The 25,367-nt window shown below is 42.7% G+C and overlaps 1 protein-coding gene across 8 annotated transcripts in view; it reads right to left on the bottom strand.

The window, feature by feature from the left end:
* Window positions 1-156: 156 nt before the first annotated feature.
* Window positions 157-25,367, bottom strand: part of LOC120031444 (oxidation resistance protein 1-like) — a 68,967-nt gene continuing 43,756 nt past the window's right edge. For 5 of the 8 annotated variants that reach the window (XM_038977201.1, XM_038977205.1, XM_038977203.1 and 2 more), the window contains 11 exons: window positions 20,647-20,808; window positions 19,640-19,824; window positions 16,841-17,553; window positions 14,909-15,068; window positions 10,191-10,356; window positions 5,383-5,463; window positions 3,623-3,748; window positions 2,868-3,020; window positions 2,544-2,639; window positions 2,351-2,424; window positions 157-2,076 (listed from right to left, as the gene is read on the bottom strand). In XM_038977201.1, the coding sequence (XP_038833129.1) occupies window positions 1,941-2,076; window positions 2,351-2,424; window positions 2,544-2,639; window positions 2,868-3,020; window positions 3,623-3,748; window positions 5,383-5,463; window positions 10,191-10,356; window positions 14,909-15,068; window positions 16,841-17,553; window positions 19,640-19,824; window positions 20,647-20,808 (2,052 nt within the window). In that variant the 3' untranslated portion in view covers window positions 157-1,940. Of the gene's footprint in view, window positions 2,077-2,350; window positions 2,425-2,543; window positions 2,640-2,867; window positions 3,021-3,622; window positions 3,749-5,382; window positions 5,464-7,951; window positions 8,107-10,190; window positions 10,357-14,908; window positions 15,069-16,840; window positions 17,554-19,639; window positions 19,825-20,646; window positions 20,809-25,367 lie in introns of those variants that run through there. The other 3 variants (XM_038977208.1, XM_038977204.1, XM_038977207.1) reach the window with 2 other exon arrangements.

The following is a 25,367-nucleotide window of genomic DNA, read 5'->3' as shown; positions in this document are numbered from 1 at the left end:
CTTTTTTTATTCAATAAAACTAGAATAATGTTACTCAGGTGATGACCAATAGTCCTGAAATGCACTAATACATATGTCCACGAGGTGGCACTCAATACACAATCAAAAAGTTAGCGCAAATGCTGGAAGGAGGGGATTGAAAGCAATACAAACATGTCCCAGGTTACAATTTTATTGTTATTTATACATCAATAATACATTGTATTCCTGTAAAATAATTAGGAGGACTTATCCATGTTATTCTTTGTGACTCCATAGATACTGGTGTGGAAGACCAGAAAGGGGAAGGAAAGCTGCTGTGAAGTTTAAATGTACATATTTTCTCTTAGTTCACAGTCTTAACAGTCAGTCTACCAACTAATGAAGACTCACCACTCAACAGAACTTGTGATGAAAGTTAAATTCTTCTTTGACATTCAGCCTCCTCACTCCCGGACAACACTCCCCTTTAGTTACACAGAGCATTAGTTTAGCTTTACCCTTAATATTATAGCAGCAAGCTTTCTACTAACAGTTAACATGTTTATGATTCTAAACAAAAAGTACTGTACAGCTACTGGTACTAGAAGTCTAAGAACCTGGTTTATAACGCTTCTAGACCGGATTCAAGTGCTAGAAGCAACCCACCAATCATATATGTATTTCTATATAGGAACAAATCCACTATTTTAACATGAATTTACAGGGTAATATACATATTTGTAACAGCTGAAATATCAGCACAAAAAGATCACTGTCACACAACTGCAACATATAATTAATTATATATATATATATATATATAAAATGAATATATATATATATATATATATAAATATATATATATAAATAATATACAATTGTCATATGCATGGAAAACAGTTAACCACGTCTCAGGCTTTTCAAATTATACCCAGAAAAGCAATTGTGAATCAAGACATGAAAGCTTTACAAGTCCTCTCTGATAAAGAGTCACGGACAGGCGATGAAAAGCGCCAACCTGGATTATTTGAGGTCACATGACAGTAATTTGCATATTCCACAAATCTATTGCAACACATTACTGTCTACGAACAGTACACACGACTCCTGAGGGGCGCCGGTGGTAGCTGAACTCACACGTAGTACACCCACTGAACAGAACATTATTAGTACAACGATGGGTAATATTCTGATTCTAGCTATGTGCTGTGATGGTGTTTGCTATGATGGTGAACAATAGGACTACAATACACAACACTCTATAAGTAGTTCTTGCCTCAGAAGTAAACCAAAGATGTAAATACTTTCCTACCCTCATAATAGTGTCCTCATCATCCTGCTGAGAGTCTCCCTTCAGTTTTTGAACACCAACCAGAACCATGTTAGGTTCAACAGTCTCCTCTGAGAACAAAGGAATGCATGTTGTTTATTTTATTACTGGATCTCTCCACTAAAGGCCTGGAACACCACATATAGTAACATCCTACTGACTGACTTCAACCAAGTTCTGAGGGGCGGGGTTCCTTGAGTGTCTCAAAATTCAGATAATCTGGACTACGGCAGTTTCTCTCTCGCTCTCTCAATCAATCACAAACCTGAGCCGACATCATCTCCTGCTGAGGCCAGAGAAAGCAATCTGATTGCTCCTCCTTGGTTCTGCAACAAGGAGTCCCTACGGTCTCTAACAAACCCACACATCCCCTGATGCCTCACAGTATAGTACAGCACAGGACAGTACACCTCCTCAAAGACGCTGCACACAGCTGTAACAAGATACACACAAGGTCATTCACAAAGAAAAGCTCTGTTATAACTGCAGTAGTAACGTATGAACGCACAACACGCATCCTTCAGCTGGCTCCGTCCTGGGAGCCCCAGACAGTGGGTTGGAGCAGGGTGGTGATGTGCAGTTAGGTTTGAGACAACATTGCCATTGTAGGGATGTTTAGTCCTTCTCTTTTTTCCTGTGGTGGGTTTTGTTATTCAAAAGCCCAGATCTCAATGTCCTGTATATAGAAATCCTCTTTCTTGGAGAGCATGGGGTTGCCAAAGGTTTTACAGGAGTGACTCCTGCCGTGGTACAGGTCTCCATCCAACCACAGGCCAAACTCACCACTGAAACACATCAAGACAAACACATCACAGCATCTTCAGAGACTCAATCCAGACAGCAAGAACATCACATGCATGCTGTGAGTCTGTTCTGACATTTTAGCGTTGGTCTGATAAACTTAAGATTATGGGCGCCATTTTACTTTTCTGAACACACCTAGCAGTGACTGTGCAATGTAGACTAACCATAACATCTTAACTGACAACCCAGTTTCAAAGTTTAATGCTAAATAAAAAAATTACATAAAAAAGAAAAAAAAGAATAGCAGGTACGTACCTTCCACCACCAAAAGCTAAGGAGTCCATATCTCCTTTCATGAAGAACATGTTGTCACCTGTCCATTTGTACACCTGTCAACACAGAACAGCACACGTCACCATCTGTGTAGATATATCATTACAAACCCTCATGCCATCTTACATAAGCTCCTCATTGTCAAGAGAATCACCAATCAGAGAGGTCAGCCTACCTCAAACTCTGGACAGAAGGTGAAGAGGAAGGTCTCTCCCGTGCCGTAGAATCCCTCGCTGATTTTGAAGGGTTCGGACGCCAACGCACCAAACACCTGCAGCAACACAACCAACCAGAACACACCAGGTCAGGAAACAGACAGTATGGGACCATGGTATCTATTACAGCTCAAAGGCTCAATCCTAACTTCAGATGAGCGTGCTTGTCTCACACTTTCGCATAAACTATGCATTGATGTTAATGGAAGACTTTCACACACATTTGAGTTACGTGCACAGATCTGAACTCAGGTCTAATAGAGAAGTGTTGCTGTCCCACTCACCCCACCATCACTGTCCCTGATGACCAACAGCACGGGGGTGTCCTGCCCCTGCATGGCCCGGTAAAGGCTCTTGATGCTCATGCCATGCTTGGTGGTGCCATAGGCCAAGGTCCATGGGTACCCAATGGTACGGGGAGGGAGGTTCTTGGCCAGCTGGAGAAAAGAGGCAGACACCGGGGGGGGGGGGGGGGGGGGGGGGGGAAGAAAATAAGCAGAAATGAAAGAGAGAAAAGGCCACAGACATCAATGGTCCATTACAGCTGCAGTGACCTTTTCCCACAGTTGGTTGTTAGAGAGTAACTGAGCTCCACACACCCAGAGCACAACAGTCTCAGGAGAACAGGCTTTAAGTGTCGATCACAGAGAGACCTACAATAAGAGCATAGCAGGCTAGTCACACACATTCTAAGGCTCCTTCCTTCGTTGCATGTCCTAACAAGAATCCATTTTCCCCAACAGCTATAGGCCTACATGCAAATATGCCTTTTTCCTGAAGACTAACCCCACCTCATCCATTTTAAAACCCTAACAGACCTTATCTGAAAACCCCAACCATCCCAGTATTGTAATTCATAGAGATTCTCTGATGAGGCTAAAGAACCTGCTGTCACTAAACAGATAGCTCCCCAGGGAGGGCCAGCACTCCTCTGGCTGAAGGTCAATCATGACGATTCTTTAGGAAGCAGCCTATTGACAATCAGTGTTAGTGCATCAATATGCCAACGGGTATGGATCAAGCCATTGTGCGTTATTACCTTCTCTATCTGCTGTGCCTCCAGCAGCTCGCTAGGTTCACTGAGGTTGGGTCTGAAGGTCTCAGGCTCCAGCTCTGTCTTGATAGAGGTGGCATGCTTAGAGTTCACCTCCTCCTTGGTGGTGATCTGAAAACACACAGACAACAGTCAGGAGGGGGGGGGGGGGGCTTAACTAGTAAGGGCTATGGGGTGTTTATCGCTTTAATATATGTCCCAAATGGCATCCTATCCCCTATATAGTGCACTAGTTGGCCCTGGTGAAAAGTGGTGCCCTTTAGTGAATAGGGTGCCATTTGGGACACAGACTGGGATGAACACTGTGCTAGATGTTTTCTATAGGCTAATAAACCAATACCACGTCATTTACTAGGAGTGGGGGTGTGTCATATGATTTCTAAGCAGGTGGTTTTAAAGATATGAAAGTCTCATATCAGCAGAGGCAGGATTATTTACAGGCTAATATGAGCCCCAGGAAACACAAATATACAAGATAGGCCTACTTAATATAACAAATTAAGTCAGCTGTGAAAATCATCAATTTGGGAGCAATGGGTTTAGGGAGAACATAGACCAGACTCCTTTATGTCAGTAACACATAGTACAGGTAAGGAGCCAGCCTTGGCTTATGAGATCCTTAATGGCGCATAAAAACATGTAGGCTTCTCCAGAATTGTAATAACACTTGGAAATGTGCATTATATCCATATACAGAGGGCAAATCAGGAGGCTAAATTGTACAATGTCTGATTCTGGATATTTATATAGTTAGCACAATAGGAATGTTGGCTGGAGAAAATGCAAAACACAGTAAATAATGAGTGGTCCAGAAGGCCTATTTGTGATTGAGCTGGACACAGTGTTGGACTGTTTGTGTTCCAGCGGGGTTGTTTATCTTTCTCCATAACAGGCCTGATTGTAGAGAGCCTAGCCACTGGTGGCCTGACCGGGATCACGTTACAGTCCTGTTGAATTACCTGCATTGTCCTTCGCAAACCCACTTAATGGATTGAATAGAATCCGGCTTCCACCCACCATCTACCTCCCTCCCTCCCCCTCTCCCTCCAATAGAAAGCAGAGGCGGATGGGGAAGCAGCAGTTCCTCACTACCCAGATGTGGATGGATGAACACAGTTTGTGAGGAGTCATTCACAAGTGGAGGAACACAAATTCCACATTTGATTGAGTTGAGAAACCTCAGGAAAATCCCCCTCCCTCAACAGAGATGGGCTACAACATATTGTATTATGATTCACATTCTTTGTCTCTATGACAGCCTTGGGACTAGGCTATCTAATTAGCTATGGCTAATAATAACAGTAATGAAGCCTTCTGGAAACTAACCACAACAGTGGTCAGTGAGGAGCTGTGAGAAGTGGATATGCAAGGCATTATGGGAACTTCATGAAGGCATCAATTACCCTCCTCCCTTTCTCTACCAGGTATTAGTTGCACACAACTTTTCAAATTATTCTCATAGGGATTCTTTGGACAGTTGCTACATGAGGCTGCAGCATCATAGCGCTGGCCCATCCCAGAGCCCAAGTCAAGGTTAGCCCAGGTAGGACAACTGGTTGAGAGGAAAGAGGTCAGAAACACACCGAGGAGCTCTAACAGAGCCTGCCAGGGGCAAATCTAAAATGGCACCTTATTCCCTACATAATAGTGGCCAAACATAGTGCACTACATAAGGAATAGGGTACCATTTGGGACATAATCTAGAAAAAGGGAATGGAGAGCTGGAGCTTTGCTGAGTGGGGCACCTGAAGCCGCTTGCAGAGAGATTTCAGATCTTCACTGTTTAGCGCATCGATCCGGCGGTGGTACTCAGTCAGTGACACTACCTGGGGGGCGGAGACAGGAACAGGAAGTGTAACTCAGCTGCTGGCGATGGAGGAAAAAGGATGAGCACAGCAGAGGGAGGAGAGACAGTACATTTGAAGGTGGAGAGACCTGACATCACTGTCTATATTTATACATCTACTGGTATGTGATATTCAGGTCTCCATTAAATAGGCTTGGCTTAAAGTCTAATATTTGAACAAGATGTGGTTGATATGAACCAATAGAATAGTGTTTTGCATGGTTGTGTAATCTAAATCAACACCACTAGTGGATGTTAGGACCAGCCAGAGGGACGAGAGGCAGACAAGCCATTCTGACACAGCCAGAACAAAAACGACTTAAACCAGAGAAGCCATACAAGGACATTCTTCTGATAATCTTATTCAATTTAGAGGATCCGTTGGACTGTATGTGATACAACACCAGTGCACCGTTAAGCACTTGCCAGCCTGTTTGTGTACAGACATGTTGAATCTGCAAGTCAAATTGAATCACCCATTTGGTATAGCAGGACAAGAGCACAGATGAACTCCAAGTATTCTGATGTAACGATTTAATTTGCCAAGTCCAGAAAGCATATCAAAACACAGCCTGTCAGTATGTGTATTAACCCATGGAAAACAAGTCCCAGACAGCCTTGTTTGACCTGCTGAGCAGAGATGATTTACTGAGGACAAACACACACCAATAAGGGAGTAGTAGAACTACTTATTGATGGGGGGGTCAATACAGTTACATATCACAATATTATTTTGGGCAATATTATATTGATACTTTGACTCCAAGTATCGGGGGGCGGGTCTAAGTAGCTTTAGCTAGCGCTAGTTGGCTGTACCTGCGCCAAAACTCCAATATTTTTCATCCTATAGCGTGTTCAGCACCTTCTTTTTAAAGTGAGCCAACATGTTTTCAGCACTTGCATTTACATGACTGATCAAAACTAATTTTCTAATGCTCTCGCCTCTCTGCAGCTGACATAGTGAGCAATAAGCAGAATTGTGAGAATCGCAATACATATCTTATCGGCACCTAATGGTGATAATATCGTATCGTGAGGTCCCGGGCAATTCCCAGCGCTAGTGCTGCTTTTCATCATCATCATTAATAATCATGCGCTGAAGCAAACATCTCTGCCAGACAGAGTTCATGGAAGCTAGCACACACGGGAATCCCCCTTCAAAATAGCCTATCAGCAGTTCTGGCTGAGTCTAACAAAAGCTACAAGTTCTTCCTCCACAATAACATCTTAAAGCCAGACTTCTACTTCAGAAGGTAGCTAAGCCCCTTGAGGCCCGGCTCTTCAAGGGGATGTGACCATGAATCAGCACGAAGTGCGATCATGGGGTCATATGAAATACAATAACAAAGCCATTCAAGGGGTGCACAACTCCAGATACAGTAGGCCTACTTAATAGGTTTCTATGGACACGAGCAGTGCTGTGGGTGGGTGGCCCTCAGGGACTGGAGCAGTGTACACCTGCAAATGAAGCCTATCCATAAATACGTTATGATACTGCATGTCAAAAACTAGAACAATTATGAAATTGTCTGAATCTACTATAGAATTAGGCTATACATGAATTGCTGCCATAAACTAGTTAAAAGTTAGTTGAGTCAAGTTGGATTGGGCAAACTTGGGTCAAGAGGAAATAAGTTACCTTGAAACACCTCTTTAGTCACCTTAATCATTGTGTAAATAACGTTCTCAAACAAGCTGCCACAACACAGTTCTAAATAAAGCAAAGAAAAGGGTAAACTACAGTCTTCATTAAATATTTATTTGGAGCCTAACTTTAGCTGACACTAAAGTGCAGTCTATTGAGAAAAGCCAAGTCAGGCCAATTTGCTGCAGTCCCTATCTTCTGTGTTTAGGAGGAAGGTCTCAGGCTGGCCAACGACCATAGCCTGAGTGCCCGCCTGTTTGTGTTTGACAATGAGCAATGGAGTTTGCAAGAGCACAAGGCCCTGAGACCAGGCTACAATAAACATGTTATTCTCTGCTTCCCTTCCTCCCAAATAACAACTTACATTAAGGTCATTCTTTCCAAAACAGACATATTGCATCAGCCCATCCAACTAACATTATAGATATAATATATCACCATTACAGAGAAGCCGATCACTGTCAATGCAAATTGTAGAACTGTAAGCTATACACAGTGCATTGATACAATGTTGCACGTTAGTTAATAACGTTAGATACAACGTAGCACTATGTTCACAAACTGTTATGTTCACTGAAAAAACTACCTCAAAACTTTCCAAAACGAGAACCAAAGAAAGGAGTGATACAAAGAAGAAAGTAGCGACAACATCAAGTGCTGTCTTTTTAGACTCATAAAATATGTCAGTGGCTATTTTGATTTCAGTCAGTCACTGGGCAATCCTTCTGCATTTTGCTAGCAAGCTAGCCATCCAGCAATGTAGCTAGCAGGCTAACAACAACAAAACACGCGTAGCTAAAACACGGACTGTATAAATACATACATAAGTGTACTTAGGGGTCAGCGGTGTTTCTTCCTTCACCCTTCTAGAGAACATTTCTTTCTTTCGGGGTGAGGTTGAGCTCGACAGTCACATTCCAGATTCTTGAAGTAATTCCAATCTCCACAAGTCGATGTTGAACCAGACACCGGACGGGCGGGGAATCTAGCTAACTAAAATAGAAACATTTTAGAAGGGTCTCGGGGGTTTGTTTGACACCCGCAAGAGCCAATGGCAATGCAGGACGGGAGCAAAGCCAGCTCCTTATTTGCTCAAAAACAGAGGGAACTTCCTATTTGCATACTTCACTAGAGCAATTTAAAGATACAATACTAGTACATTAAAAAAAAAATGTATTGAGGTACTGTAGGGAGATCAAATGCACTTCTCGTTTAACGTCACTGTAACAATAAAAAGCTTGGTGGATCCCCTTTGAGTAGTTCGGGCACACATCAAACGTTAATCGTTGAAGTAGCTTGAATTGTCATACTTGCCATATTGCATGACATACAATACACATACAGCTCAGTAGACCTAATGATCAATGGCCAAATAAAGTATAATAAAAGGCTAACAGCATTACAGTTATTACAGACTAATAATCTAAGTGTTGTTTAAAATCAATGTTTACCTTAAAGGGTCAACGTAAAAGAGGCAACTATTTACTTATTCAAATCACTGGATCATGTAGCCTCTTCAGGACCAGGCCCAAACAAATCAGCCCACTTTGTTTCCTACATCATTCCTTTACATTAAAATGTAAATCCCAGCCACAGCTTGCGTACCAATTTCTGTATGCAAAGAATGCATCCTCTCCCCATTGTACCTCAAGCACGTGTTAGCCAGCCGACCTATTGGACAGACTTTGAGCAGCCATGTCCATCCACTGGACGTTTTTAAATCCTAAAACCCCACTTCCACATTTGAGGGGAAATTAAAATCCCACAAAGCCACTATTAAGGATAGGGCAGAGAATGAGAGAACTGAACACAACTATGTATATTACAGTCACAAGAATGCCCACACGTTTTAAGGAATTCACCATGTGCCTTCCCGGCCTTGAAACAACCAGCTTTTCACAACGGGAACCATTCCATCCATCTGTCTACAACTGCGGAACACCACAGTCAGTCAGGTCATCCAGCACAACTATAGTTTGGGGTGACCGACGACAACAGAGATATTAATGCATGCCATATACACTGCATTAATAACGTGGACAACTGACTTGGAACAAAATGATTTCACAATCATGCAAAACATTGTGGTTGTTGTAATCTGAGTGAAAATTGCGCATTTCCGACCAAAGGAAATAGTATTCACACAAATTACACAATGAAAATAACTATAACACATCAAGCAAACACTTGGACAGATTGATCAAAACAATGTAATCATCAATGACAGTGCAATAATTTGAACACACAAATAACATTAAGGAGCATAGATAATGATGACGGCAGAATAACAATGCAAATACATTCCATTTAACACTACACACAGTCATATCACCACAAAATAAATCACTTGACTGACTGAAAGCATATAACAAATAGGACATATATGGACTACAACATAGGCTGGATGAGAAGGTAAATATACAGAGTGTACCAAACATTAGGAACACCTGGTCTTTCCATGACCTAGACTGACCAGGTGAATCCAGGTGAAAGATATGATCCCTTATTGATGTCACTTCAATCAGTGTAGATGAAGGGGAGGAGACAGGTTAAAGAAGGACTTTTAAGCCTTGAGACAATTGAGACATGGATTGTGTATGTGTGCCATTCAGAGGGTGAATGGGAAAGACAAAAGATTTAAACGCCTTTGAATAGGGTATGGTAGTAGGTGTCAGGCGCACCGGTTCGAGTGTGTCAAGAACTGCAACGCTGCTGGGTTTTTCACACTCAACAGTTTCCCGTGTGTATCAAGAATTGTCCACCACCCAAAGGACATCCAACCAACATGACACAACTGTGGGAAGCATTGGAGTCCACATGGGCCAGCATCCCTGTGCAATGCTTTAAACACCTTGTAAAGTCATTACCCCCAACAAATTGTAGCTGTTCTGAGGGCAAAAGAGGTTGCAACTCAATATTAGGAAGGAGTTCCTAATGTTTTGTACACTCATTGTATTGTAACTACTACACATACTACTACACGTACAGCAACATCCAGCCATGTAAGAAACAACACAGAGTGTAGAATGTAGTGTGGAACACCTCAGTTCTCTAGTCCTTACCTCCCACTCTTTATTGTTGATATCCGTGAGGGGTTCGTCTTCTCTTGTCTCGAACCCCGAAGGCTTCTTGACCACCATGAACCCTGGCTCGTGGCCGATGCCCTTCACCCCCTCCCCATACATGTCTGGGGTCCACTGGATGAAGAACACATACAGGTGCTCGGACCTGGGGAGGGGAGAGAGGTAGAAACACAGACAGTCACACACAAAATTACAGAAATGATGGTAACACTTGAAGAGAACAGTACCTACATAAGCACTTCCTAACACATTCATAACAATACATACCGTATTCATAATCAGTACATAAACATTCCATGACTGGCAATTTATGTCAACGGTTATTGGTTCTGAATAGTGTTATGAATATATTCTGCCAAATTGTTGCCATATTCTGACATCCTAACCCTCACAATGCTTTCATTTCACATGTAAAGTGGATGCTTTAGTCTCAAAATGGCCGTCTCTAAATGGCATGAGGCTGTTATGCCACTCTGCTGTCTTGTGTCTGTATGTATCAGGCTGTATATGGTCTTTTTCCCCACTGCCTGGAACTCTCCCACCATTGTCAGGATACTTTACACACATCTTCTGGGTCGCCACTCAATTAGGTCATCCAGCAGACATAGTCAGTCTGCCAGTCTGTGTGTGTGCGTGCATGTGTGCACGTGTGTTTGTGTGTACGAAAGTGTGTGCGTGTACGTGAGTATGTGTAAGTGTGCGCGTCTGTGCATGGGTGTGTATAAAGGCACTGTGCTATCTATGGGAACAGAGCCAGCAGTGTAACAGGGCAGCATTACAGGAGCCTTTCTGAGATAAACACATTCCAACCACCCTACAATGGCACATGGCCATGGTGATGGTGGTGTGACTGTGTCTGTGACCAGAGACAAGACTGGTGGCCTGTCTGCCTGTTTCAAATGAGATTAACATGTGAGACTGAGAGGAGTGTGCTGTGCTGGTCAACACAAGCCTACTGGCTACTGGGAATGAACACAGCTGAAGGGTAGAATTTCCAAAGTCAAAGAATGGCTGGTCAAACATCTGATCAGATTCATAACTTTCTGTCCTCTCTCTCTCCAGGACTAGAGACAAAGGCAGCACTGTGCTTGGACCCCAACACTGCAACAAAGTGACTTTTCAGCATTAACTAATTGAATTAAGCTGTTGAAGCAATTTGGAATAATTCACTAGATAAACATATTTTACAGCTTTTGATGAAGATACATATTTCCTTGTACTGAGTGTTCTTTGAAAGGCCTAAACGATACATTCATTATGAATACTGCTGACATTAATGTGCAACATCCCAGCGGAGTCGAAATTGACAGATCTCATTACGATTAATACCTATTTACATAAAAGGGCAAAAACAGTTCATTTGTGCTATTGTGGACAGAAATGTCATCCAAAGCACACTGAAATACTGCACAATGTCACGACTTCCGCTGAAGTCGGTTCCTCTCCTTGTTCGGGCGGCGTTCGGCGGTCGACGTCACCGGTCTTTTAGCCATCGCCGATCCATTTTTCATTTTCCATTTGTTTTGTCTTGTTTTCCCGCACACCTGGTTTACATTCCCTCATTATTTGACGTGTATTTAACCCTCTGTTCCCCCCATGTCTGTGTGTGGAATTGATTGTTGTTACGTGTATGTGCACGTCAGACTGGTTTGCGCCGGGTTATGTCAACCCGTATTTGTTTATTGTTCTTAGTGCCGTGTGTCTGTTCGCCGTAATAAAGGGCTCCGTTTGCTACCCAATTCTGCTCTCCTGCGCCTGACTTCCCTGCAGCCAGTTACGCATACCTTACACACAAAATGTACACTACCGTTCAAAAGTTTGGGTTCACTTAGAAATGTCCTTGTTTTTGAAAGAATAGCAATTTTTTTGTCCATTTAAATAACATGAAATTGATCAGAAATACAGTGTAGGCATTGTTAATGTTGTAAATGACTATTGTAGCTGGAAACGTCTGATTTTTAATGGAATATCTATATAGGCGTACAGAGGCCAATTATCAGAAACCATCACTCCTGCGTTCCAATGGCACGTTGTGTTAGCTAATCCAAGTTTATCATTTTAAAAGGCTAATTGATCATTAGAAAACCCTTTTGCAATTATGTTAGCACAGCTAAAAACTGTTGTGTTGATTAAAGAAGCAATAAAACTGGCCTTCTTTAGACTAGTTGAGTATCTGGAGCATCAGCATTTGTGGGTTCGATTAGAGGCTCAAAACAAATAACTTTCTTCTGAAACTCGTCAGTCTATTCTTGTTCTGAGAAATAAAGGCTATTCCATGCAAGAAATTGCCAAGAAACTGAAGATCTCGTACAACGATGTGTACTACTCCCTTCACAGAACAGCGCAAACTGGCTCTAACCAGAATAGAAAGAGGAGTGGGAGGCCCCGGTGCACAACTGAGCAAGAGGACAAGTACATTAGAATGTCTAGTTTAAGAAACAGACGCCTCACAAGTCCTCAACTGGCAGCTTCATTAAATAGTACCCGCAAAATACCAGTCTCAATGTCAACAGTGAAGAGGCTTCTAGGCAGAGTTGCAAAGAAAATGCCATATCTCAGACTGGCCAATAAAAATAAAAGATTAAGATGGGCAAAAGAACACAGACACTGGAGAGAGGAACTCTGCCTAGAAGGCCAGCATCCCGGAGCCGCCTCTTCACTGTTGACGTTGAGAGTTTTTTTAATGGATCAAAAAATAGCTTTTCTTTCAAAAACAAGGACATTTCTAAGTGACCCCAAACTTTTGAACGGTAGTGTATATACATGTACATTGCCTTGCAAAAGTAATCATCCCCCTTGGCGTTTTTCCTATTTTATTGCACTACAACCTATAATTTAAATGTATTTTTATTTGGAATGTATGTAATGGACATACACAAAATAGTCCAAATTGGTGAAGTGAAATGAAAAAAATTACTTGTTTCAAAAATGTAAAAAAAATTTAAAACGGAAAAGTGGTGCGTGCATATGTATTCACCCCCTCTGCTATGAAGCCCCTAAATAAGATCTGGTGCAAAAAATGACCTTCATAAGTCACATAATTAGTTAAATAAAATTCACCTGTGGGCAATCTAAGTGTCACATGATCGGTCACATGATCTCAGTATATATACACCTGTTCTGAAAGGCCCCAGAGTCTGCAACACCACTAAGCAAGGGGCACCACCAAGCAAGCGGCACCATGAAGACCAAGGAGCTCTCCAAACAGGTCAGGGACAAAGTTGTGGAGAAATACAGATTAGGATTGGGTTATAAAAAAATATCAGAAACTTTGAACATCCCACGGAGTACCATTAAATCCATTATTAAAAAATTGAAAGAATATGGCACCACAACAAACCTGCCATGAGAGGGCCACCCACCAAAACTCATAGACCAGGCAAGGAGGGCATTAATCAGAGAGGCAACAAAGAGACCAAAGATAACCCTGAAGGAGCTGCAAAGCTCCACAGCGGAGATTGGATTATCTGTCCATAGGACCACTTTAAGCCGTACACTCCACAGTGCTTGGGTTTACGGAAGAGTGGCCAGAAAAAAAGCCATTGCTTTAAGAAGAAAATAAGCAAACACGTTTGGTGTTCGCCAAAAGGCATGTGGGAGACTCCCCAAACATATGGAAGAAGGTACTCTGGTCAGATGAGACTAAAATGTAGCTTTTTGGCCATCCAGGAAAACGCTATGTCTGGAATAAACCCAACACCTCTCTCATCCCGAGAACACCATTCCCACAGTGAAGCATGGTGGTGGCAGCATCATGCTGTGGGGATGTTTTTATCGTCAGGGGCTGGGAAACTGGTCAGAATTGAAGGAATGATGGATGACGCTAAATACAGGTAAATTCTTGAGGAAAACCTGTTTCAGTCTTCCAGAGATTTGAGACTGGGACGGAGGTTCACCTTCCAGCAGGACAATGACCCTAAGCATAGTGCTAAAGCAACCCTCGAGTGGTTTAAGGGGAAACATTTAAATGTCTTGGAATGGCCTAGTCAAAGCCCAGACCTCAATCCAATTGAGAATCTGTGGTATGATTTAAAGATTGCTGGTCACCAGCAGAACCAATCCAACTTGAAGGAGCTGGAGCAGTTTTTCCTTGAAGAATGGGCAAAAGTCCCAGTGGCTAGATATGCCAAGCTTATAGAGACATACCCCAAGAGACTTGCGGCTGAAATTGCTACAAAAGGTGGCTCTACAAAGTATTGACTTTGGGGGGATGAATAGTTATGCACGCTCAAGTTTTCAGCTGTTTTGTCTTCTTTCTTGTTTGTTTCACAATAAATAATATTTTGCATCTTCAAAGTGGTAGGCATGTTGTGTAAATCAAATGATACAAACCCCCCAAAAATCCATTTTAATTCCAGGTTGTAAAGCAACAAAATAGGAAAAATGCCAACGGGCGTGAATACTTTCGCAAGCCACTGTAGCTGGACTGCTTTTCACAGCCTGGTCCAGTTCCCTCTGTGAAAAATAAATGTATTCTATTCTATAGATATTTGTGTATGTACGTGTGAGAGTGTGTGTCTACAGAGTGGGTGAATAAATAAATAATCTAGCTGTCTGGTCTGGTGACAGCATAGTGAGATGGACTTGGCGCTGGGCAGACATTGGGGCTGCACTACAGTGACTCTGCAAACCTTGGTACACACACACACACACACACACACACACACACACACACACACACACACACACACACACACCTCTCCTGCGGCACAGCGAACCAGTACTCGTGTTTCCTGTCCCTCTGGGCGTACTGCTGCATGGAGGCGCTGGCGTTGGACACGAATGTCTTCTTCATGGGCTGGCCCACCCGCAGACACAGGAACTTGTGGGACCGGTGCCTCCGCCGCTCCATGGACACTGTAGAGCCACATGACAAACAGGAAATAATCACATGATAATGAATTGTTATCTTATCCATCTTAACAGTTACAGGACCAAAGCAGATACCAATCTGATTTCAATCGTTCAGAATTTGTTTCAATTTAGTGACTGACCAAATGTAGGCCTACTCCTGGTTTTAAATCCTCTTATTATTATTATCTAGTAGTCCATCACTACACCACTGGACCTAATCCATCTGTAAATAAGAAAACATTTCAGATCTATTTGATAACAGGGTCTTTATATGACCTAGATCTCCTCCTCTGTTCACCAGGTATCTCGACAGACAGTCATTTTGTGCCAGAATAATAGGAAGATGACCCCAATAAACATAGATCATAACGGATCGTGACACCAAAACATATTCCTGCTTTTATTAACGACCCATTAGAAGGTCAAATCAGTGGGAGTTCTACAAGAGTGACACTTTGTGACATAACACAGACTGGGACCTATAGTCACAAACAGAGCCAGAGAAATGGTTCATCTACAGTACTTAGAAAACACAGCTCAGTGGGAAAGATTATATTTGAAAGCGCAGTAATTGGGCTTGTTTTGAAGTGGGGCCTTGGCTCGCGTCTGCCATGGTAATGTGGTGTGGAGTAAAACAGAACCCTGCTGTGATCCCAGCCAATAAGAGCAAACATTATAGGAACTCTCTGTGGGGTGAGAATTATGGTGATATAAATTATGGGAACACAACCAGACCTTGGTTCAACCAGTATTCATTTTCTTTCAAAAATACTTTGACAGTTTGATTGAGCCTGCCTGGAGTGCCAAATGGGTGGGGTTTGCACCTTTGGGACTATTCCTTTGGTTCCAATGCACCAGGCAAACTCAATGAGGTGCAGCAAAAGTGTTTGAAAGAAGACAAATACTATCAGAGCCCAGGTCTGAACACAACTAAGTGAGGCACTACAGCTCACATAGAACTGTAGAACAGTGGAAGAATAACATACATAGCACCTATAGCAGGCATGACACAGAACACAGTGGTGGTTTGAGCCTACACACTACTGTGGTAGTCTATGTTCTAGGGTAAGAAATATTCAATGTTTACTGAAAAAGACATCAAACCAAAAAGAGAAGGCAGCTATAAAATGTAAATAGTTAAGTCACTTTAAATGCTGCACGTGTCTCTGAGGGTTTTTAATGCAGGCCGTCTAAACGCTATTGTGTTTCCCCTCAGATGTTAGGTGTGGGTGTTCCTGTGTTCTCTCTGTGTTTGATTTTGAGGTTTTAGCCTATCTTGGAGTTGAGTGCACGTGGCAGCAGACCGGCTAACAGCAGAGCTAGATCAAAGAGGAGTATAATGCCTCTGCTCATTCCTGTAGGTGATAACAGCACACCACACATTTCCACAGTTCTTTTTCACTTTTTTAGTCCAATTACAACTGGGGAGGCACAACGCTGTGACAGGAGGTTATCAGGAGCACCCTGCAGCCAAGGTGTACGTAAGCAGCCGGAGCCAACTTTCCTGTGATAGCACTGGGAGCTTCATTAGAATAAACATGAACATGATGATGATAATTGCAGAGATGGCAAATGGCAGCAGCATACCTGTCAGTGAGGATGTGTAATAATCTGCAATAACTATCTATTGACTTGCCTTCATATTGAGAACTCAAGTAGGGTCGAAATAGAAGCTGAACATATTTTCGCACCTATTGAAAAACAATATAAGTGCATAGTGAAAGGCTATGTATTTCATATTTTCATAATACAACAGAGACACGTTATCTCACTACCTTCTGCAGAGTCCTGTCCCTCCTCCTTTTGTGTTATATTCTCCATTTGCTCTGTGGCTTGTTGCATAGTGTGACTCTTCCACATCTTCCTCAGTTCCTCCACGTCCGTCTCAGAGTCCTGGGACCCCTCTCTGCTCAGCTTGGGCCTGTCCCCTGGACCCCCCTCCTGGCCGGAGGGCTCCCCAGGCCCGGTGGTAGATCTCTGGGAGGCAGGACGTGAGGAGGGTCCTTGGCCTGGTCCCTGGCTGGTGGTGGGTGTGCTTGGTGCTGCCTTCTCCACATCCACACTGTGTTGCTTGGAGCCCATGGGAGACTGGCTCTGGGCCGTGTGGCTGTCTGGATTGTCCTCTGCTGTGGTGGGTTGTTTCTCCTGGCCCTCCCCTGGCGGCTGGCTGACTGACTTGCAGGCGCTGCTTGTGGCCCCTGGGGCTTCCCCTGGAGGGATGAAGGCCTCCACATGGGTGACAGTTTGGATGGACTCTGTGGAGGCTGTGGCTGAGGAGGACTTGTCAAGTCGGAGGTCTTCGGAGGAAGTGGCCTCCTCCCGAATGGGGGACAGCTCTGACTCTGTAAAGACGTCCTCGGAGAAGGAGCCCTCTGTACTGCGGGTGGCCGCGCTGCCGCTGTCGTTGCCCGGGACTCTCAGACGCTGCTCCGGGTCCGGCTGAGAGGAGGTGGAGGGCCCGCGCTCTGACGTCAAAGGCTCCAGATGCCTGGAGAGGGAAGAAAACAGTAAAGAAGAAAATACAAGTTAGAGAGGTCTGAATTTGAATGAAGCAGAATGGCACCGTTTCTTTGTTTATTACAGTATAATGTGGAGAGACCAGGTGAAACAAGACATCCTCTCAATATGGATCTAATATGAATCTATGTTTGTTTGGCGCATCTGTAAGTGAACTGCTCTGCATAATAATCTGAATAGGGTTTGTACAGTAAATTAACAAAAACACTGTGCAGCCAGCCAACCAACAGGATTCCTCTACATACTGTAACAGCACACTAGACTCCACAGGTTCTCCAAAGACCTGTTGTGGGACTAAAATAGTTTGCTCCTACTGTGTGTATGATAATAAAACACTGGTTGGCACACAGCCAGGACTTTGTTATTGTGTGCTCTTTGAGACAGAGAGTCTGCCTGCATCACATGAGAAAACAGCTGTCCTCACACAGAGACAATGGCTGTGTTTCAACCTCAAAGTAGACAGCCCTCGGCCCTAAACCCTCAGCCCTTGAACGACGTTTTACATCGTCACATCCGAGTGTACCTTAAATGTCCCTTGCCCAAGCCAGGGACTGTGATGATCAGAGAGGCAACGTCCTTAGTGGAAATCTGGAAGTTGAGCTTAAAAACAACCAACCTAAAGCTATTAATGTACCTAGTAAGCTAACGTATCTAGCTAGCACTCCTGTCAGGTAGCTAGCTACAGTTACCTATAGCTGGCTAGCTACAGTTACCTATAGCTGGCTAGCTAGTTTAATTGTTTGGTAATTTATTCCAATAAATTTCAGAATTCCCAAAAATATGTTTATGAATCTAGCTACATTTTATAGGCTCCTCACTATGAGACTAAGCCAATTTGCCAACGCTAAAATCAATGTCTATATATATTTTCTAGCAAGCTAGCTTCATACTTTTTTCTGACATGCCAAAAATGTGACACTTCGCGGCCACCAGAGTTTGACATGTGACTACAATTTGCATTGAATTGTGGGTTGTATCAACCCCGCACGTGACCAAAGTGGTTCACTCGCTCCCTTGAGCTAAATCGAGGGCTGAGGGGGCAACGTTAGTGAATTGGACCTCCACTTAAAATGGCAATAATCTGCATCCGGTTTCCGACGGGGATTCCCCTGAGGGAAAGTGGCTAGGGCAAGGGGTGAGGGGGTAATAATAACGTGTTTGGACTGCAGCCAATAACCATTAGACATCACAATAGATGCTCCATGAGATCTGAACACTTAACATAGCCCAAATCCAGCACTGAATATTCCTAGACATGCTGGATGTGCACTACAGTGGAAGGGCTAAGCATAGCTCTATAGTTACAATAATAATAAATGTCTCTTAGCAGACACTTTCATCCAACTTACAGTTCAGTAAGTGCATACATAATTAGCATGTGTATGTGATCTGAGCAGGACGTGAACCCACGACCTTGGCATCGCTAGCGCCGCGTTCTTAAAAACCGAGCCACAGAGGACCACAGCTACAAATAGCTAATGCTTAGGTAAGATTTCATCATAGTATTAATATAACACAATTATCTTGATCTGAGCAAACAATCCACGTTAAATTGCTAATAAAAACAGAGACGGTAGGAGATGTGTATGTGGGTGGCATGCCATGGAGATAAACTAAGCTGGCTGCTGAAGTGGATATATTATTACATCAAGCAAATGGGCGAGCAATCCAGACGTAGGTGGGTGAATGCATAGTTCATTAACCTTGCTCTAATTGCCATTTCCTTTTCCGTTTTGGCGTGGGGGATATAATTAATCTGTTGGATGGTTGCTGATGTAATCAGTGTGTGCCTGCAGTGCTGGGCTGATTAAGTGATTACGGAGGGGCTGTGATGTGTAACCAGGGATGGAGTGGTAGAAAAAGAAGTGGGTAAACGAGTGATGTGTAACGTAAACGCAAACAACGTTAATTTTGTGCAACAGGTGCGTAAACGCAACTCCTCTCCACTACATCCCTGTTAGTGTGGTTCAGTAGGCACAAAACGGATGCTACGATGTGCTATAATGAACGGGACCCTATGTGTGACAGACAGACAGACAGACTGACAGGGCTCTTACGCGGGCACGGCCTCTCTTATCTTGCTGTCAGTGATCTCCTTGTAGATGGCTGCAGACATGACCTCCTCCAGGGGACACATGTAGCCGTACTCCTCACAGCCGTGCTCCTGCACCAGAGGGTCCATCCTGTGGGGGTCAAACATGATGTTGTTGGGCGTCACCAGCAACACCCCGCTCACCGCACCCTGGGGGGGTAAGAGAGAGAGAAAGAGAGAGAGAAAGAGAGAGAGAAAGAGAGAAAGAGAGAAAGAGAGAGAGAGAGAGAGAAAGAGAGAAAGAGAGAGAGAGAGAGAGAAAGAGAGAAAGAGAGAAAGAGAGAAAGAGAGAGAGAAAGAGAGAGAGAAAGAGAGAGAGAAAGAGAGAGAGAAAGAGAGAAAGAGAGAGAGAAAGAGAGAAAGAGAGAAAGAGAGAGAGAAAGAGAGAAAGAGAAAGAGAAAGAGAAAGAGAAAGAGAGAAAGAGAAAGAGAAAGAGAAAGAGAAAGAGAAAGAGAGAGAGAGAGAGAGAGAGAGAGAGAGAGAGAGAGAGAGAGAGAGGAGAGAAAGAGAGAAAGAAAGAAAGAAAGAAAGAAAGAAAGAGGGTTAGACAGAGTAATATAGCTAGAGCATAGAAAAGCTTGCAGTGAAAGAAATGTGTCAGCCATTTAGTGGAAGAGATATATTACCTTTCCAGCATAAATAAACAAAATGGCTGTACTGTACTGTAGGTATCCAAAAGCAACTGAATGATATTGACTATGAACAGGAAGCTCCAATACTGACCTCCATGTGGGGGGGGAAGCTGCAAAGCTTTGATTTAGACTGAATGGATCAACATTGGTTTCATGTTGTTCAATAGCATGGATCTGAACTGCTAGAGGTGGATGTTGACTGGTGGAGGGCCATCATTCCTGATGGTCCTCTGAACTTCTCCATGCGCTTACGTTATAATACTGTACATATATTATATATAGAATATACTATATATACTCTATAGTACTGTAATATATATGAATATACATGATATGTACCTTGCCGTCTGTGATGTACTTGCAGTTGATTTTGAGGAACTTCTCTGTCAGGGCCTCTTCCTCCTCAGAGGTGGATGACACTACACGGGCCTGGCGGAGTGCTGAGAACACCGGAGCATGATGATGATGGTGAGCCTCTGGCCTGGGAGCACCATCGGATTCCTACAGGGAGGGGTGGCCATTTTGAATAACAGGAGAGGAGGGAGAAGTAAATGGTGGACAAGAATGAACACATTTAGCGTTTAGTGATATGTTTATGAAACAGTTAGTTATGGCTTTAGATTATCCTCCAAGTCATATAGAATAGATCAAGTCATATAGAATAGATCAAGTCAAATAGAATAGATCAAGTCATATAGAATAGATCAAGTCAAATAGAATAGATCAAGTCAAATAGAATAGATCAAGTCAAATAGAATAGATCAAGTCATATAGAATAGATCAAGTCATATAGAATAGATCAAGTCATATAGAATAGATCAAGTCATATAGAATAGATCAAGTCATATAGAATAGATCAAGTCATATAGAATAGATCAAGTCAAATAGTATAGTATCAACAGCAGGCGTATCAATTCAACAACACTCAACGCTCAAACAACATTGAGTTGAATGTAATCAATACAAGCAATCTTAGATCTCAGTAACAAACGTCTTGCACACATCACATACCATAGAAATAGAATGAATAGAAAGGTCATCTCATTCATGTCAATGACGGCATAATGGGTGGACTGGCAGCCATTTTGAGTGTACCCATGGCAGGAAGTAAAAGCAGGAAGTATACCCTTCAATCTGTGCTGTGATATGTTGAGTCAACTCAACTGACATTACAAAAAAGACATTCCATTTCAGTTAGCATCATTTAAATGAACATTCTACATTACCGTGGCAATCTAGCATCAGTTATTAGAATATTAAAAAATACCATGGAGATTATTGCTTCACAATATCTGGCAGCCATTGTGCATGTACGTACTCATGAGTTTACCAATCAAATGTCCAGGGTTAGAGCTTTCAAGCTGTTCTATTAATTCTATGTCTATGTCACATACTCAAGCGACATGTTACATTGCATGTGACCTGATTATATATCAAGTGATAATAATGAAGGAGTTGGCAAAATCAGAGCTACGTTTATTTGTCTCCCTACATCAAACCAATCAGCCAGGGTATCTAAATATACAGTAGAGTATAGCTAGTCTACATGTAGCAATGTTTCTGCACTGCTCGCCAATCAGGTCAACCAACAGACAGAGACAGAGAAAGACATGTACACTACATGACCAAAAGTACGTGGACACCTGCTCGTCGAACATCTCATTCCAAAATCATGGGCATTAATATGGAGTTGGTCCTCCCTTTGCTGCTATAACAGCCTCCACTCTTCTGGGAAGGCTTTCCACTAGATGTTGGAACATTGCTACAGGGACTTGCTTCCATTCAGCCACAAGAGCATTAATGAGGTTGGACAGTGACGTGGAGCGATTAGGCCTGGCTCGCATTCGGCGTTCCTATTCATCCCAAAGGTGTTAGATGGGGTTGAGGTCAGGGCTCTGTGGAGGCCAGTAAAGTTCTTCCAAATCGATCTCGACAAACCATTTCTGTACGGACCTTGCTTTGTGCACAGGGGCATTGTCGTGCTGAAACAGCAAAGGGGCTTCCCAAACTGTTGCCACAAAGGTGAAAGCCCAGAATCGTCTAGAATGTAATTGTATTCTGTTGCGTTAAGATTTCCCTTCACTGGAACTAAGGAGCACTACTCCAGCCGATGCTTGGCATTGCGAATGGTGATCTTAGGCTTGTGTGCGGCTGCTTGGCCATGGAAACCTATTTCATGAAGCTCCCATCGAACAGTTCTTGTGCTGATGTTGCTACGCGCTTCAGCCACCGGCGGTCCCGTTCTGTGAGCTTGTGTGGCCTACCACTTCGCGGCTGAGCTATTGTTGCTCCTAGACGTTTCCACTTCACAATAACAGCTCTTACAGTTGACCAGAGCAGCTATAGCAGGGCAGAAATTTTACGAACTGACTTGTTGGAAAGGTAGCATCCTATGACGGTGCCACGTTAAAAGACACTGAGCTCTTCAGTAAGGCCATTCTACTGCCAATGTTTGTCTATGGAGATTGCATGGCGGTGTGCTCGATTTTATACACCTGTCAGCAACAGGTGTGGCTGAAATAGCCGAATCCACTAATTTGAAGGTGTGTCCACATACTTTTGTATATATAGTGTATGTCTCCCTACATCAAACCAATCAGCCAGGGTATCTAAATATACAGTATAGCTAGTGAATGTTCATTTGTAGCAATGTTTCTGCACTGCTAGCCAATCAGGTCAACAAACACACAGAGACAGAGAGAGACATGTATGTCTAATCAGATACATTAGTAAATTAATGCACTTCCTGTAGTCTGAAGTTCATAATGGCAATTAGCTAGATAAATATATCTATATGAGGCTGAAGCGTTCATCTTTATGGTGGTTTGCTAGTTGATGCTTGATTAGTTTAATAGAAACAGGATGAGAAGTGCACATGAAGACTATTTAAATACAGCTCTGTTATTCCTCTATCTACATACATCATACACTTCGACATGCAAGTGTGTGTATATCAGTAGACTGATTATTCTTCCTGTACTGAAATGTTAACTGAACTCCAGCACTGCCGATGTACGCAACGTACACTGAGAAATGAACACTCACTCAGTCTCATGGAACATGAAACGGAGATATCAGGCAGACATTACCTAACTAGAGATGTGTGTGTGTGTCTGTCAGCAGTCTGTCTGTGTTATTGGTCATATCAGCTTCATGTAACCCAGTAATAGACTCAGGGTAAACCCATGCTCCTGACCCAGCCCAATCCCTGATCATATGGGCCACGACGACAGCAAAGACCCTATTTAACCCTGTTCACTCAACAAACAGACAGTGTTACTGTTCTTATGACAAGTAGAGATAGAGATTGAAGTTTTACGATGTGTTATTATGTACAGATCCAGTTTCTACAGTAGTATTTGCTGCATCTCACGAGGAGGACTTGGCCAGCCAAATGACCACGGTCTCCGTAATAACCGCTACAATAGCAAAAAATATAATATTTGTTTTTGCTTTTTAGACGCACCTTTTTTCCCTTCTTCTGCTCCTGACTGCATGTGCTGCCATAGAAATAGAATGAATAGAACGGGCTTCCCCATTCAAGTCAATGATGGCATAATGGGTGAACTGGCGGCCATTGCTAGCGTACCCATAGGAGCAAAGCAGGAAGTAAAAGCAGGAAGTGTACCCATCAATATGTGCTATGATTTGTTGATTCAACTCAACTGACATTACAAACAATACATTCCATTGCTTGAGCCACATCAGTTAACATAATTTGAATGAACATTCTACCATGAAAATGATTGCATCACAATACCAGGCAGCCATTGCGAGTGTACCCATGTGTTTAATCGTCAAATTTCTAGGGTTAGAGGTTCCAAGCCCATTCTATTCATCATTTGCTACAACACCTTGCTTGGTTCAGCAAGGGGCAACACAGTTTCATCACGTTGTTAAAACTTCTCTTGGGTAGGGGGCAGCATTTTGAATTTTGGATGAAAAGCGTGCCCAAATTAAACTGCCTTCTACTCAGGCAGGCCCAGAAGATAGGATATGCATATAATTGGTAGATTTGGATAGAAAACACTCTAAAGTTTCCAAAACTGTGAAAATAGTGTCTGTGAGTATAACAGAACTGATTTGGCAGGTGAAAACCTGAGAAAAATCCATTCAGGAATTAGGATTTTTTGTTGTTGTTGTTGTAGTTTTCTATTCAATGCCATTACAGTATCCATTGACTTAGGACTCAAATTGCAGTTCCTATGCCTTCCACTAGATGTCAACAGTCTTTAGAAATTGTTTCAGGCTTATATTCTGAAAAATGAGGGAGTAAGAGCAGTCTGAATGAGTGGACCCTGCCGTGGCACAGAGCTTTTCATGCGCGTGACCGAGAGAGTGCCTTTCTTGTTTACCTTTTATATAGATGACGTTATTGTCCGGTTGAAATATTATCGATTATTTAGGCTAAAAACAACCTGCGGATTGAATATAAACATCGTTTGACATGTTTCTATAAACTTTACGGATACAATTTGGATTTCTTTGTCTGCCTGTTGTGACTGCGTTTGAGCCTGTGGATTACTGAAGAAAACGCGCGAACAAAACGGAGGTTTTTGGATATAATCGAACAAAAGGAACATTTATTGAATAAATTAATGTCTTCTGAGTGCAACCATATGAAGATCATCAAAGGTAAGTGATTCATTTTATCTCTATTTCTGACTTGTGTAACTCTTCTACTTGGCTGGTTACTGTTTGTAATGATTTGTCTGCTGGGCGATGTTCTCAAATAACCGTAAGGTATGCTTTCGCCGTAAAGCATTTTTGAAATCTGACACCGTGGTTGGATTCACAAGAAGTTAATCTTTAAACCTATGTAAAATAGTTGTATCTTTTCTGAATTTTTATAATGAGTATTTCTGTATTTGAATTTGGCGCTCTGCAATCTCACTGGATGTTGGCCAGGTGGGACGCTAGCGGAGAGGTTTTAAGAGCCCATGTTATCACAGAAACTGACTCAACCGCATGAATGCCTGGCTATCACACCTTCAGTCAGCTGTTCGAAAAAAAGTAGGAAAAATATGCAGGTCATTTTAATTATGACGGTCTTCATCCAT

Source organism: Salvelinus namaycush, chromosome 37 (assembly GCF_016432855.1).
Source record: "Salvelinus namaycush isolate Seneca chromosome 37, SaNama_1.0, whole genome shotgun sequence".
Lineage (NCBI taxonomy): Eukaryota > Metazoa > Chordata > Actinopteri > Salmoniformes > Salmonidae > Salvelinus > Salvelinus namaycush.
This window is presented reverse-complemented; position numbering and strand designations above follow the sequence as displayed.